Source organism: Paecilomyces variotii (assembly GCF_004022145.1).
Source record: "Paecilomyces variotii strain CBS 101075 chromosome Unknown C8Q69scaffold_18, whole genome shotgun sequence".
Classification (NCBI taxonomy): Eukaryota; Fungi; Ascomycota; class Eurotiomycetes; order Eurotiales; family Thermoascaceae; genus Paecilomyces; species Paecilomyces variotii.
In genome coordinates this window covers 26806-41974 of record NW_021167157.1, presented here as the reverse complement: position 1 = coordinate 41974, position 15169 = coordinate 26806, and the positions used below count along the sequence as shown (strand labels likewise).

Sequence of the window (15169 nt, the reverse complement as noted above, 5' to 3'; positions counted from 1 at the left end):
TAAACCTGTATACATATCGTCGCCTAGTCCTTCCAGGAGCTGTCTTGATCTCCTGAGATTGCAACGTTTGCGCCCGCCCTCAAACTTCCCCTTCCAGGCACGACAAACGCCGCGAACCCGAAGTTCCCCCTCGTTGACTACTAAACTCGACGAGACCTCCACCTCCACACCTGCGTCGTACGCTATTATTACCCTTTTCCCTTCCACATTCCACTACCGCAAGCACCCTCTACGATTCGCAGCGTCTTCTGCTCTGCCAGGGCACTCTGCTTTGGGGGTCTCGATTCCCTCCGACTGCCGGCTCACAAGAGCTCCTGGTCAATCCCGTTCCCGCGTTGATATTGGCTGCTGGGCCGCACCCAACCTCGAATCGCAACTGCGCTCTCCCAGCTGGTGCACGGCAGCCCAACTCTGAAGCCAACGCAACGAAAACCTCTGATCGTCTTGGATGATGAGCTTTTGCGCGACTCACTAGCAGCAATTTCTCGTCGTCCTCCTCGTACGGCTTGCGTCAGACATAGCCATCGTCCCCGAGCTCTCTCTCTCTCTCCCCACCGTGAGTCTAGGCGACGAGCCGCAGTCGTCTCGGGCCCGCTGCCATCCACGGGAACGGTGCATGTGCGCTGTGGGCATCGACAGCAGCTGTCATCGCGACTCTCCAACATCTTGTTGATTTGTATACGGATGATCGAGCGCTGTGGCTGATCACCATGGAGCCGCAGTGGCAGACATATCAGGAGCCCTCCGGAGGGCGTGCTGGGCAGTACAACAATGGGCTGGGCTCTCATCCCCCACAGCTGACTCCCAAGTACTCTGGACAGCCGCAGCAGACCCAACCACCGCTGGGATACACATACGAGAGCTACCAGACGCCTACAGCGGCCGCGAAAGCCCCATCGATGGGATCACATTCGAAATCGGTCTCTATGGCATCGTCGCCAGCCGCGACGCCACACAGCAGAGATTATGTCACCGACGCAGACACCCCCATGGAGGACGCCGATCCCTACAATCGATCGAAATATCCGACCAGGTCAAGCCAACACATTCGTCTTTCATCTCAATATTTCCCGAACGAGGAGTCGTCGGCTGCGCGCAAGTATTCGCCGATGAACGTCCTCTCGCCGCCTGCTCCCTATAACGCAAGCCCCGGGAAGACTCAGAGCTCGCACGGGTTCCCTTCATCGGGGACAAACAGCTCTCGACAGTCGCCTACGCGAGTGAACAACTACTCGTCACCTTCTCAGGTCTATCAGTCGCCGCCTTGTAAGGGCCTTTCCAATACTTGTCTACTTTGTGATGCTAACAGTTCGTTCCTTGAAGCTGCTTCGCGAGCTCCCCGGCTACCGCCTGTCCAGTCGACAGATATGAGTCCAGAACGATTCTACCCTCAATCAGCGACTGTCCAGCTCAATGCAGCGTTCGGGCAAGATATAAACCTGCCGCATCCTGTTTCGCAGCAGAACACGCCCCAAAAGCCGGCTGCTGGTCGTGGTCCAATACCCAAATTCAAGAAGATCAGTTCGACTCAGGAGCTTCAACCAAGAATAAACGCGCAACCTCCCTATAGGCGTGCTAATCCGGAGGGAGGCTTCATTAGCGTGAGTGCAGACTTCTACCGCCCAGGAACTCAGAACAATCACGGGCTAATGTCTTTCTCAGCCGCTGCAAGCATTGACAACGCACCTTCCGGCAACCTACCGGATATGCAACCCCACGTTCAAATATGAGTCGTCCAGGAACCCTAGACGGGTGTTGACGAAACCGAGCAAGGGCGTCAAGAACGATGGCTATGACAACGAGGATAGTGACTATATCCTCTATGTGAACGATATCCTCGGCAGTGAGGAAGGAGGCCATAAGTACGACTCATGGTTACCCCGCATAGACGAAATCTAGAGTTGCTGACATCTCAGGAACCGATATCTCATTCTGGACGTTCTGGGTCAGGGAACCTTTGGCCAGGTTGTGAAGTGCCAGAACCTGAGAACCCAGGAAGTGGTTGCCGTCAAAGTTGTCAAGAATAAAACAGCGTACTTCAACCAGAGTATGATGGAAGTCTCTGTTCTGGACTTGGTATGCCGTCTTAAGATTCTCTGCGCTTTTGAGTCTTGACTGACTATTTCTCCGTAGCTCAACAGCAAGTACGACAAGAACGATGACCACCACATTCTGCGCTTGAAAGATACCTTCATTCACCGGCAACATCTGTGTCTGGTGTTTGAGCTGCTCAGCGTGAACCTTTACGAGCTCATCAAGCAGAACCAATTCCGTGGACTGAGCACGACACTCGTTCGAGTATTCGCGCAGCAACTATTGAATGGGCTGAGTCTTCTGAACAAAGCTCGCTTGATCCACTGTGATCTGAAGCCGGAAAATATACTACTGAAAAAGTGAGCTCCTTTTGTGAAGTGCATGTGCGACTGCTAACAACAGGTTGTAGTCTGGAAAGCCCTATCATCAAGATCATCGATTTCGGATCTGCTTGTGACGAGAGACAGACGGTCTATACTTATATTCAATCCCGATTCTATCGATCCCCCGAAGTTCTCCTAGGACTGCCGTATGTCAACATTGCCTTTGTAACGAACGAGTGCTGACTTTTGCAGATATTCCTCGGCTATCGATATGTGGTCGCTTGGTTGTATTGTCGTCGAGCTGTTTCTCGGTCTTCCTCTCTTCCCTGGTTCTTCCGAGTATAATCAGGTCTCACGCATAGTCGAGATGTTGGGCATGCCGCCTACGTGGATGCTGGAAATGGGAAAGCAGTCGGGAGAGTTTTTCGAAAAGACGCAAGATGAATATGGAAGAAAGTCATATCGGCTAAAAAGCATGGAGCAATACTCTCGCGAGCATAACACCAAGGAACAGCCAAGCAAGAAGTATTTCCAGGCATCGACATTGGAAGAGATCATTCGCAGCTATGCGATGCCGAGGAAGAACATGAAACCTGCGGAGGTCGAACGAGGTTGGTCTTCTTTCCCGGTCTTTCGTTCACGGTCCAAGCTAATTCCATGCAGAACTCAACAATCGGGTCGCTTTTATCGACTTCGTGCGTGGCCTTCTTAGTATCAACCCTCTTGAAAGATGGTCACCACAACAAGCAAAGCTTCACCCGTTCATCACACAGCAGAAGTTCACCGGGCCCTTCGTTCCGCCCATGAACCTCAGGTACTCGTCCGTTAACAAGACTGTCGCCCCGGGAGTCCAGCAGCAACAACAAGCGGAGGCTGCAAGCAAGCAGAGGGCAGCTCAGGCAGCTCAGGCCCAGGCTCAGTCAGCCGCACAATCCGCATACGCGATGCAGATGGGCTACCACTCGCCGTCGCATAATCAGGCTCCGCCTATGTACAACGGCATCTACACCGGTCATCAGCAGGGCGCCCCTCCGCCTCCGTATGGATCTCAGCCGCCGGGATACCCCCATCAGATGGGTATGATGCAAGGTCAAATGCCCCAGTCCCAGTATGCTCCTTCTCAGAGTCTGTTTGCGCAAGCGACGACTAGGGCTGGTCGCCAGCGCGCTTCGACCATGGATCAACAGCAAGGCGGAATACCTCCTACTATCCAGCGTGTCGCCAGTCATTTGGACCCCAACGCCCCTATTCGCCTACAGCCCAGTCCGGCTTACTATCCGCCACCTCCTGACGGATATGGGGAATCTAGCGCTGCGAGTACTAGACGGCGCGGCAGCCGAGCCGGTGCAGGTCACCGCAGTAGAGACTTCATCCGTACCCTTGAAGATGGAGCCCTTGGCGACGGGTTCATGAACCAGAACCAGTGGCACTGAGACAACGGTGTCTGGTGGAGGCGTGTTATGATTATATACCTCTGTTCAGCTTCGTGCAGAATACTAGATTATCCGCCAGCGAGCAGATGTACTCCGGGCACGCGTTCCTCTCGAGGTCAACGCAGAGTAACCCGGATTAATGGTTATCTTGTTCAACTTGGATAACGTGCCACGTTTCCCTCGTGGCCTACGATCTGGCGGATCTTGTGTACCCCACTATGGGGTGAGGATCGTCAGAACCATCGCGCCCGATCACTCCGAACAGGATATCTGCGGTAGCGCAAAAATATAGGTTCGCGGATGGAAGGGATTCATTTGATGGCTGAGACTGATATTGCATGTTTCTGTTTCAGCTGCCAGCCTTCGGCGAAGAATGTATCGTATATGTGCGTGCAACGAGTCTACCTTGCCGTGGCGAGACGGTGGATGTGTGAATTTTTTATCTCTTTTTTTCCCTTGCTTCTTGCTTTACTTCGCTCCGTTTCGAATGCGCATTTCTGACGATATTCCGCTTGATCTCTTGCCTCGTATCATCTGGGCTTATCTGTTTTGGCATAGCGCCGGCGTACTTGGAGACGAATCGGATGCCTATTGTTTCTCGCCATCAAATGGTCTTAGGCCTCCTTCCCTGGAGTCAAGAGACCCTACTTAAGATGCTCTATGGTGATATAAGATGAATGCCGCCTATGTAGTTGAAGACGAAATGAATCCATCACCAGTACCTTGTCTGTATCGCACTAACCCTAGATTGTGCTTCGCCATCTGTCAAGAATATGTCCGTGGCTAACTCTTGAACTGAACCTTTGTAGAGTAGAACAAAAACATTATTTATTTGTAGACTGAACCAGTATCTCTCTGACTCTTATCGAAGGGATCGTTGCCTCAGGGTCTCCCCGCCATCTCTGCCCGCGCGGACGCGTATTACCCGATCGGGTTAAGCGCTCCCTCGCTTAAATTTCGTGTGTGAATCAGGCCCAGACATGCGGCTCAGGACACAATAGGCAGTCCGACTGATTTTGACCGCAGACACCAACAGTCCAACGGACAGCCTCTTCTCATCGACTGTCGTTCTGCCTCGACATCAAGCGAGTCCGGCAACGCAGAAGAAGAGCAGCACACCTTATCCGCGAACAAGTTCCAACGGACAGAGAACCGCCAAGATGTCTCGCTTTTTCCACGGTGGCGCCAGCGACAGCGAGTCGAGCTCCTCTGACGAGGAGGAACTCTACAGTGATCGCGAGGAGGAAGAAGCTTCCTCGGAAGAAGAATCCAGCGACGAAGAAAAGTCTGTAGAGGACGAGGAGTCCGATGAAGAGGAGGAGGCCGGTCCCCGTGGTGCCAGTGCATTCTTGAGGGATGTCTCCGAGAGCGAAGAGAGTGAGGATGAGGAGCGAGTGACGGTCGTGAAGAGTGCCAAGGACAAGAGATTAGAGGAACTCGAGGGAACGATCAAGTTGATCGAAAACGCCGAGAAGATCGGTGACTGGGCGGTGATCTCGACAGGTAAGGCTTGGATTACTTCCTGTTATCTCGGTTTCCCCCTGCATGGGGACTTCGCGAAGTATGCGCGTTTATTGCATGTGCTGATATCTATATGTAGAGTTCGATAAGCTCAACCGACAGATCACCAAGGTCATTCAGTCTGGCCCTGTCCCCAAGATCTACATCAAGGCTATTGCGGACTTGGAGGACTTCTTGAATGAGACGATTGCCAAGCAGAAGGTGTCGACCAAGAAGATGAACGCCAGCAACGCCAAGGGTCTCAACGCCGTCAAGCAGCGCATCAAGAAGAACAACAAGGAGTACCAGACTGAGATCGACAAGTACCGGGGGGACAAAGAAGGATACTTTGAGGCCGCTGAGGAACAGGAGGCCGTTGCCGTTGCCCCCAAGCCGAGAGTCACCCGCGTCGAGCGTCTTGAGACTCTGGCTGTGGCTACCCCTGATGAGGAGGGCTTTGCGACCGTCGGCCGTGGCGGAAAGACACTCCAGTACACTCCGGAGAGTATTCTCAAGCACCTCCGTCTCATTATCGAGTCGAGAGGAAAGAAGAACACCGACCGCGTCGAGCAGATCAGGACTATGGAGAAGCTGCTCGAGGTTGCTCAGACTCCTTACCAGCGTATCCGCATCTACCTGACTCTCATCTCTACCCGCTTCGACCTGTCTTCTCACTCTGCTAGCAACTACATGAGCCCCGAGCAGTGGAACTCTGCGGAGCGTGAATTGACGACTCTGCTTTCTGTCCTTGAGGAGCACCGCGACTACATCGTTACCGAAGGTGCTGAAGAGTGGGAGGACGATGAGAAGCAGCCCCAGCCTGCTCCGGGCGAGACTCTGCGCATTCCTGGCAGCATTGTCTCTTTCGTTGAGAGACTGGACGATGAACTCACGAGGTCTCTACAGCACATCGACCCGCACACTGCTGAGTACATTGAGCGTCTCAGCGACGAGCAGAAGCTGTACAACAACATCGTTCGAGCACAGCTGTATGTCGAGGAGCTCGGCAAGACTGACAAGAGCGAGCCTCGACAGGACAGCATCAACAGAATCGTGATGCGGAGACTGGAGCATGTCTACTTCAAGCCCTCTCAGGTGGTCAGCATTCTGGAGGATGCGACGTGGAAGGCCATCCCTGAGAATCTGGATTCGGTCATCACCCCCCGCGGCAAGGTCGGAGATGTCCCGACGCTCGTCCAGACTCTCTGCAATTATCTGTTCGGCAACAGCGATGGTATCATCAAGGCTCGCGCTATGTTGTGCCAGATCTTCTTCCTCGCCCTGCACGACCAGTACTACCGTGCTCGTGACCTGATGCTTATGTCTCACTTGACCGAGAACATCGCCAACTTTGATGTCAGCACTCAGATCCTGTTCAACAGAACGCTCGTACAGATTGGTCTCTGTGCATTCCGTGCTGGCCTCGTCTACGAGGCTCAGAACACTCTCGGAGAGATCTGTGGCAGTGGAAGACAAAAGGAACTTCTCGCCCAGGGTATCATCATGCAGCGCTACTCTACTGTCTCTCCCGAGCAAGAGAAGCTTGAGCGCCAGCGCCAGCTTCCATTCCACATGCACATCAACCTCGAATTGCTGGAGTGCATTTACCTGACATCGAGCATGTTCTTGGAAGTCCCTCTCATGGCCCAGACTTCCTCTTCACCTGAGATGAAGCGTCGCATCATCTCCAAGACCTTCCGTCGTATGCTCGACTACAACGAGCGACAGGTGTTCGCTGGCCCGCCGGAGAACACCCGTGACGGCGTTATCATGAGTGCCAAGTTCCTCGCCGCTGGTGACTGGAAGAAGGCCTCATCGCTTCTCAACTCCATCAAGATCTGGGATCTGATGGCTCAGCCCGACAAGATCAAGGCCATGCTCGCCCAGCAGATCCAGGAGGAGGGTCTGAGGACCTACCTCTTCACCTACGCTCCCTTCTATGACACCCTCTCCATCTCCAGTCTGGCAGACATGTTCGAGCTTTCCGAGAAGAAGATTTCTTCGATCATCAGCCGCATGATCTCCCACGAGGAGTTGGCTGCTGCCCTTGACCAGGTCAACAATGCCATTGTCTTCCGCAAGGGTGTTGAGCTCTCTCGTCTCCAGTCACAGATCGTCACTCTCGCGGACAAGTCCATGTCCCTGCTCGAGTCGAACGAGAAGACTCTGGAACAGCGAACTCAGGGTATGGCCAATGCATTCCAGCGCGACCACGGTGCTGGTCGTGGCCGTGGTGGCCGTGGTGGCGGCCAGGGTCGTGGTGGTCTCAGACTTCCCCAGCAAGGGCGCCGGCCTGGTGGCCAGCAGTTCAGTGGCGGTGCATTGGGAAGTGCTATCAAAGCTTAAGCAGTTGAATGTTGTAATGGGCTCTCTTCACGTTTTTCTCTCTCATGCTTCTCATTTTCTTTTGGAGTCTCAGATACATATGGTCGGCGCGTCCCTGTCTTTCCCAATACGGTGAAATCGTGGACCGCGTTGAATCTCATGCATGCATGCCTTTTACAGATGATGTTCATGTCTGAAAGTTAGATGAAGAGAAAAAGGTTTCCGTGCAAAAAAGGACGGTTTGAATGCTGGATGGGCAGATTGTGGGCCTGCATCTGGCTGCTTAGATATCTCAATATGCTCTCTTTCTTTTCTGTAGCAATCTCATAGTATTATCTCCGTTATTTATTATTACTAGTGCAATGGGTCACCGTATATCCACAATGAGCTCTTTCTGAGGATGCAGAAGACTAGAAGTCTATATATATGTCGTAATCATGGCTGAGAACTCCCTTGGCGCAGCTGCGCCAGTCTTTCCCGCTGAGGGTGGCATAAACGGACTGAGAAGCTGTCACAACTGGCACCGTCAGCAGGTATCAAAATATACCGCCTCGTATCCATATTCAGACCGTGAGACCACTGTTACGCCTATTCCAAGGGCGATGGTTCCATGGGCCCAGTCGGGGACTCAGGATAGTCTGGTTCCGCACCTAGGTGCAAGGGACCACCTGCAGATAGTGGTTTATCCACCTATATGGTATGACCCCAACTCCGCACCGGCATCTCATAGTCCCGTATATGGGAGACAAAAGTAACTTATCAGGAAGACACCCTTCTCCTCATCCACTATCATCCAACAGATTCTGCGGCGACCAGTACTCATTCTCTTCGCACTGGGTATCTACCCAGACTAGACCATCGGCCAACAGGTCATCGATGACTGTCTGAGCTCTCGCTTTCTCCCAATTCAGATTTAGCTGTAGCATAGAGACGGTGACGAAATTGAGGAGCTGAATAACTTCAAGGACTGTCGCTTGATCGGTGTTCAGTTCCTTGGGCACTGAGCGGATGAATTGCTTGCTACCGACGCTGATGATATTGATGCCAGATCCAAGGGGCTCGAGTGATTTCACGGCTCGTAAGATATCGTCACTAAATCAAGTATTAATAAGTGGATGTCTACCTGTTTAGGAACGTTAGACACGTAGGACATACTCTGTGACTTCGAGTCCACCACCAATTGCCTTCCCCCTACCGACCCTCTTTCGACATTCTTCGACGCCAATAAGACCGCCATTCTCACTTCGGGTTTCTCGACATAATTCGACAACTCGCACTGCGACTTCAAAATAAAAATCGTTCATATCTCCGCCGAGGATCTGGGTCCAGAAACTGCCGCCTTCCGCCAGACCGGGCACGAGGCCCTTCCGGCTGCCTCTACCCTTCACATTACTGGCTGCTAATGGGTCAACGCCGATGGCATTGCACATGCGCGCGAATTCCGCACGGAAAGTCGGGTTAGACTTGATTGTCGGGCCATGTTCGAGAGCGAAGCTGTGCAATAGAGACTGAAAGACCGACAGTTGGGTCTGCAGAGAGGAGAGGTGACTGGAGCGGAGGTTTGCGCCATGATTGGCATATGACTGGGAAGCTTGATTTCGGTTTGCGAAGGCGCCAATTCCAACGCCGCGTCTGGAAGCCATGGTTTACTTTGCGACGAGTGTATCTAGGAATGGGACTCTCTTGATCGTCCGATCCCAGGCCGATACGATAAGTGATGGCGGGACCTCCAGACCGGATGACGCCTCGAAACCCTAATCCGATAAGGGTATCGGTCACGTGGATAGCATCCCGTCGGTCAATCTACAAACAGACTAGCGCGTAAATTCCGCTTGGCGTCCACACAAACCAAATTTCTTGACTTCTCGGAACTTTTGATTTTCTTCAGCTCGACAACCTCCGCCAAAGCCAGCCGACAGACAACGTCGACACGCCTTCCAAATGGCCTCTACCGCTACGTATGTTGCCATTGTGATCCCTTGAAGCTGATTGTCGAGATCGTGAGGTTCCAGATATAGTCGTCCTTCTCGCTGGAGATGCTGCAGTCTTATACTGCTTAGCACCAGCTCGATTATTCCCGTTTTTCCTTTCCCTCGGATTGAGTCGCCTCTGAGAATGGGGTTAATGGACACTCAGGGAATGGGACTGGAGATGGGGTCTTGAGGCTGAAGGCTACTTTGCTTTCTCCTTGAAATTGATTGTTGTCTGCTACTGTCATCTCAGTGGTTCAGTCCCCCTAGAAGGGGACGATCTGCAAAGAGACAGAAAGCGTCAACATGAATTCCTGAGCGTTATGCTTAGGGTTTTGTCGGATGAGGATGTCACGGGTCTCATGTGTTGCGTTGTAATGCGAAAAAATTTGCGTTGGAATACGTGCAAAATGGAGCAGCGATTCAACAGCCATGGTCACACCCAAATGATCCTCACCGACTAAATTCATTTCGTCGAGTCCCTTTTTACCGCCTTCAGTGAGAATGTGGCGCTATATGCTGCAGTTCTTTACACTCGGCGATTGTCTTTGCCATGCTTCTGTATGGACAGACTATACTGACCTTCGTTCTCTTGTCTGATACAGTACCGTCCCCACCAAGGACCAGGTCCTCGTGCCTGAGACCCTCCTCAAGAAGCGCAAGAGCCAGGAGCAGGCTCGCGCTGCCCGCCGTGAGGAACTCGAGAAGCGCAAGAAGGTCAGTGCTGACTTTTTTTCTATTCTTTTTCTTTGCACGTTAGTGGAGGAGTAGGACATAGTGATGATAACTACCACATCGCGACTAGACCATCGGTCGATGCTGTCGCTTTTGTTAACCATCTTTCGGGGCTGATCTTGTCATGGAAAATTTTTGCATTAATTTTTACATATGCATAACTGGAATCATTGCTGACTTTCAGTCTTCAGGCCAACAAGGAGAAGCGTGCCGTTATCTTCAAGCGCGCCGAGGCCTACGTCAAGGAGTACCGTGATGCTGAGCGTGAGAAGATCCGCCTTGGCCGCCTGAGCCGCCAGGAGGGTAACTTCTACGTTCCCGAGGAGCCCAAGCTGGTCTTTGTTATCCGTATCAAGGGGTAAGTTGCGTCCGTCCTAAGCAGTTGCTGAAGTAGCATGAGCTCACACGTTTCTCAGTATCAACAAGATCGCTCCTAAGCCCCGCAAGATCCTCCAGCTGCTCCGTCTGCTGCAGATCAACAACGGTGTCTTCGTCCGCCTTACCAAGGCTACCCAGGAGATGCTGACCATTGTCAACCCCTACATCGCCTACGGTTACCCCAACCTGAAGACCGTCCGCGAGCTCATCTACAAGCGCGGTTACGGAAAGGTCGACAAGCAGCGCATTGCTCTGTCTGACAACCAGATCATCGAGGAGAACCTCGGCAAGTACGGCATTGTCTGTATGGAGGATCTGATCCACGAGATCTACACCGTTGGCCCCAACTTCAAGCAGGCCTCGAACTTCCTCTGGCCCTTCAAGCTGTCCAACCCCACCGGTGGCTTCCGCACCCGCAAGTTCAAGCACTTCATCGAGGGTGGTGACACCGGTAACCGTGAGGACCACATCAACGCCCTGGTTCGCCAGATGAACTAGATTCAGGCGTTTTTGATTTTTCTTCCTCACGATATCACGGGTCTCGGGTTGTTTGGTTCATAGGGATTGCTTTTTTTCTTAGCGACATGATATCTTAGCTTTTCCGATCACAATCAAAAAGTTTCAAGCAACCCGTAACTTGTTCTCTAAAGCTGTTGCTTTATTTTGATTCAGTAATGTTACACCTCCCACCGAATTCTCTGCTTAGAAACGTCTGCAAGCTTTGCCTTGGCCTCAAGGTCGGTTCACATGGCTTTCTTCCTGCTTTTTACACCTCAACCGGTATCTATATTACCTTGTGTGTTACGACGGCGCTTGCGCCAAAAGTTTCTATCTGTAAGAGCGACACCATTGCACTTATTATGATCAATAGTAGGGAGAAGGCACAGCGCTCAGGAAGCTCAGATCCAATAATAATAGGGAGCCTGTGCCCCTACGCCCTAATCGACGACACCCAACGGGCAGTAGCGTTCACCGAGGTACAGCGCGTGGGCGTACATTGAGCGGCGGCGGCATGCATAAAGCTCAGCTATAGTTCTCCTTGTTCATATGGAACGGAAGAGGTACCCGGAGAACAAGATCTACAATTTTTTTTTGGATTGTTTTCACTCGTACACAGAGCGTGGTGCATTAAAATTAAAAAGTTATAGGTTATGTCTTCAGCAGACTTTATCGGTGCCTTATACTTACTACTACCTCAACACTCCTGTTCCGAGCTACGATTAAGGTCGCAGGATAGTAGCTCAATGCTTTATGCACCAATATGTATGCCATAGGAAAAGAATTGGACTTGTATTTCGAGCTTAGGATGAAGAAGAAACACTGATTCTAGATCCAGATTTAGGATGAGAGTAGACTGAAAACTTGCTACGAATGCGATGATTTTCAAAACCTGATAGAGGATAGAAGTTGCATTAAACAATTATGACTAGCAATAAAACGCTGACCCTAACTCTATATGTAGCGAAAAGTCCACAGGCTGATCTCCGAGACAGCGATGTGGAGGTTAACCAGCTGATAGAAAAAGGCCACTCGCCTGACCGTAGAGAATGAAAGGCTAACAGCGATCAATGCCGCCATGGAGGCCGCGCACCACCAAGAACTGAAGGAGGCACAAGAGGCCACAGATAGAACAAAATGCATGCAGTATATCTCCTCTCCATTACCAGCAGAACACCAGCGCCGCTCCCAGGGCTAAAGATAAAGAGTAATACCCAATCTTGCACCACTAATTACAATAATATTGAAATAAGTTAGCAAGCTATTGTAGCAGTATAAAGACAACTCGACAATATACAGTATTATACAATATTCTGAAGTTTACTGCTATTCTGTCTTATCTAATTAACCTATAAGAAGAGTTAGTTTACCTCTAGCGATTATCTTTGTATTTAGATGGATTTTTAATCAGTAAAGTTCGAGCTGCTAATGTTATTAATTAGAAACGGAAAGCTCTACTGAGTTTCTAAGAGAGTACTTATATAGAAAACTGGTCTTTAGAAAGCTTTAGCGTTGCAGAGAAATTCTATCCTATTTTTAGTCTTGTGCGCAGCTTCGGCTATAGCTTTTCGCCGCTTACCAGAGTTGCAATAAAATACTCGGTACCCTAAAAGGTATCTAACTTCATGCATATTATTAGCGTCCAAACTTATCGGAGAGCCCTTATAGCTCAGTGGTAGAGCGCAGCACTTGTAATGCTGAGGTCCGTGCCGGGGGCACATCTTTTTTTTTGTTTCCCGGAGGTCACGTGACATATCATGTGACAAACCTGTACTTAGACTTCTCGGATCCTAGGATCTCCTTTAGACCTCTAATGAGAAAAGCCTTCGACACCCACGTTATTTCCAATCTCTCGCCCCCGCTTTTAGCCATTTCAGCTAGTAAGAGCCGTCGGAACTGCTATTATTGACAGCTTTTTAAGTAAGTCGCGAAGGGATACTGCCCGCTAACTAAGAAAAGACCACAAGGAAATAGAGACCCTTTGTCTATCTATACAGCGTCTATTCCAACCTATATAGATTCCCATGGGCAGACTTTGGACCCTAAATCGTAATAACTTCCCGTACCCGTCTGTTCTTTTCGACGACTAGACGAAGTTGTCTTCCCTTCCAATCCGCCTCGGGAACGGGTTTGCCTGCAGTAGGTTTAAAGACGCCTTCACGGAGGGTTTCGGTGAAGAGTTCGTAGGATGGGTAATCTGAGTTGCGCGTTAGAATTGCTAGTTTTTATTTTTATTTTTATTTTTTTTTTAGAAGGGATTGGAGGGTATTCTGGGAGACATACAGCCGTCAACGAAGTGGTTGACTTGTTCTTCAGTCATGCCTGTGCCTTTTGCAGCGCGTAGTGTGCGTTCCTGCTCCTGTCGCCATTCGTAGACAAAGCGGGGGTTTTCGGCATCACTGGGACGAGAGAGAGAAAAAAAAATCAGCCTCTTTCAATCTCATCGATAAGGGAAGCGATTCAGTAGACGTACATATGTATAAGGGCATCGAGCTGGCTAGAATGGAAGTAAGTCAGCATGAGGAATAACCTGGACTTTCTGATCAAAACACTCACTCAGTCAAGACATCATATCGCTTAAGAGCATCATTGACCGTCTTCACATCTTCGAATTTAACATATCCCAATCTCCCATCATAATTCCCAGTATCCTTCTGCCGCACCGCCGCCTCCCATTTCTCTTTCAGCGTCACGTCATCCCAGGGCCGAAATCCCACACACCATCCCTCGAAAATGACAAGCTTGATCTTCTCCTGACCTTCGCCATTGACGATCTCCCATTGCGACTCCGGGACACGATCCCCTTGTCCGGAAAAGGCGGACTTGTCGTACTGCGGGATGGCAGTGGGTTTATTGGCCTTGAGGGACGCGAAGATTTTTTCGCCCAACGCGAGATCATGCGTGGATGGCTGTCCGCGGTGTTGGAGAAGGGGATTATCCGGATGAGCAGCTGCGAGGGCGACTTGGTCCGCGTGGGTGAGGTAGATGTCGTCGAGGGAGAGCGTCACCGTGGGGAGGGAGTAAGGCGGGGAACGGAGGGTTTTCTGAAGCGTAGATACCTAGTTGTATGTAATATATATCGTTCAGCAATGGGGTTGAATATCGTATACAATTCGTCCAGAGAAAAGGAAGAAAAAGAAAAATAAAAGCAACTGGAGTTCAAATATAAATACTCGTGCCTACATACCAAAACCGTCTTTCCCGCACCCTGGACACCGTTCAGACCCAGGAAGAAAGGCGGGGCATCAGGATCATCTTTGTGACGAGCCTGGTGCACCTTGAGACGTTCCAGGATGAAAGGAATACAATGCTGGGACTTGTCGTCCACGATCTCGGGCATCGTGACCGAATAAGCAGACTGTTGAGGCTCGATGGTTTGGCGATAATTACCATACAGCTTTGGCTACCTATATTACACAGACCCGAGGCAGCCCCGATCGGTGGAAATCTGGGGAAACTGCCGAGCGGAGCTCGAAGCGGGCGGGGAGATTAATTATTACTGTAGCTGTGCAACGTTAGGGAGGGAATTTAATTCTAAGAATACATGTTGGTTATTACAGCTATTGTCAGCTACAGACAGATCTGGGTTCTAGGAAACCAAGGCAATGATTATTAGATAAAAGACGAAGAACAGTATAACTAACTACCAAGTAGTCAACATTACTAACCCAGCTGATTAGATCAATCCGATGCTCGCGACAGAATAATGAATCACAGGCAAGTGATGGCACATTGAGTTAAATTAATCACCATTTCCAGGTGACTTTTAGCCACGAGTACTTAGCATATCGGCATGTGAAACGGCTACGACTTGTCTGGTGGAGAGAGATAATAATTAGTTCCATCGTTAGTTAAGTACTGTTGTTGTCTGACTGCGAACGAGCCGAGGTTCCCAGCGTGCCGAGCTTGCTGCCCCCGTCAGAATCACCGAGCAATTATCCGCATCCTACGATTCCATTAAACCTCCATCACG

The 15169-nt window shown here is 50.7% G+C and overlaps 5 protein-coding genes across 5 annotated transcripts; 3 read left to right on the top strand and 2 right to left on the bottom strand.

Moving 5' to 3' along the window:
• Positions 1–710: 710 nt before the first annotated feature.
• Positions 711–3790, top strand: C8Q69DRAFT_409158 (protein kinase Yak1; the record flags this gene model as incomplete). Its single annotated transcript, XM_028628234.1, has 8 exons — positions 711–1266; positions 1324–1601; positions 1663–1862; positions 1917–2076; positions 2134–2393; positions 2444–2563; positions 2610–2968; positions 3021–3790. 8 exons carry the CDS (start codon positions 711–713, stop codon positions 3788–3790), a joined length of 2703 nt encoding a protein of 900 aa, XP_028481248.1.
• A 993-nt stretch (positions 3791–4783) lies between these two features.
• C8Q69DRAFT_481815 (eukaryotic translation initiation factor 3 subunit 8 N-terminus-domain-containing protein) lies at positions 4784–7968 on the top strand. Its single transcript, XM_028631621.1, has 2 exons — positions 4784–5293; positions 5391–7968. Exons 1-2 carry the CDS (start codon positions 4951–4953, stop codon positions 7634–7636), a joined length of 2589 nt encoding a protein of 862 aa, XP_028481247.1. The 5' UTR covers positions 4784–4950; the 3' UTR covers positions 7637–7968.
• C8Q69DRAFT_531260 (EAP30/Vps36 family-domain-containing protein) lies at positions 7969–9336 on the bottom strand. The gene is made up of 2 exons (XM_028633748.1): positions 8771–9336; positions 7969–8707 (listed from the first exon to the last, which is right to left on the bottom strand). Exons 1-2 carry the CDS (start codon positions 9256–9258, stop codon positions 8395–8397), a joined length of 801 nt encoding a protein of 266 aa, XP_028481246.1. The 5' UTR covers positions 9259–9336; the 3' UTR covers positions 7969–8394.
• Positions 9337–10089: 753 nt separating this feature from the next.
• C8Q69DRAFT_488938 (60S ribosomal protein L7) lies at positions 10090–11196 on the top strand (the record flags this gene model as incomplete). Its single annotated transcript, XM_028632081.1, has 4 exons — positions 10090–10109; positions 10191–10302; positions 10512–10678; positions 10737–11196. The coding sequence occupies 4 exons, from the start codon at positions 10090–10092 to the stop codon at positions 11194–11196; spliced, it is 759 nt and encodes a 252-aa protein (XP_028481245.1).
• A 1657-nt stretch (positions 11197–12853) lies between these two features.
• C8Q69DRAFT_481808 (P-loop containing nucleoside triphosphate hydrolase protein) lies at positions 12854–14688 on the bottom strand. Its single transcript, XM_028631620.1, has 5 exons — positions 14384–14688; positions 13753–14255; positions 13670–13693; positions 13480–13595; positions 12854–13393 (listed from the first exon to the last, which is right to left on the bottom strand). The coding sequence occupies exons 1-5, from the start codon at positions 14534–14536 to the stop codon at positions 13239–13241; spliced, it is 951 nt and encodes a 316-aa protein (XP_028481244.1). The 5' UTR covers positions 14537–14688; the 3' UTR covers positions 12854–13238.
• Positions 14689–15169: the final 481 nt, after the last annotated feature.

What these genes read in the sequence shown, in the direction of transcription:
- C8Q69DRAFT_481808 (XM_028631620.1), bottom strand. Translation starts at nt 14,536, where the DNA reads ATGCCCGAGATCGTGGACGACAAGTCCCAGCATTGTATTCCTTTCATC. An exon ending in GTGCGGGAAAGACGGTTTTG is followed by an intron (nt 14,256 to 14,383) that starts GTATGTAGGCAC and finishes ACATACAACTAG; the next exon opens with GTATCTACGCTTCAGAAAAC. An exon ending in CAACCACTTCGTTGACGGCT is followed by an intron (nt 13,394 to 13,479) that starts GTATGTCTCCCA and finishes CGCGCAACTCAG; the next exon opens with ATTACCCATCCTACGAACTC.
- C8Q69DRAFT_481815 (XM_028631621.1), top strand. Translation starts at nt 4,951, where the DNA reads ATGTCTCGCTTTTTCCACGGTGGCGCCAGCGACAGCGAGTCGAGCTCC. An exon ending in CTGGGCGGTGATCTCGACAG is followed by an intron (nt 5,294 to 5,390) that starts GTAAGGCTTGGA and finishes ATCTATATGTAG; the next exon opens with AGTTCGATAAGCTCAACCGA.
- C8Q69DRAFT_531260 (XM_028633748.1), bottom strand. Translation starts at nt 9,258, where the DNA reads ATGGCTTCCAGACGCGGCGTTGGAATTGGCGCCTTCGCAAACCGAAAT. An exon ending in GGTGGACTCGAAGTCACAGA is followed by an intron (nt 8,708 to 8,770) that starts GTATGTCCTACG and finishes TACTTGATTTAG; the next exon opens with TGACGATATCTTACGAGCCG.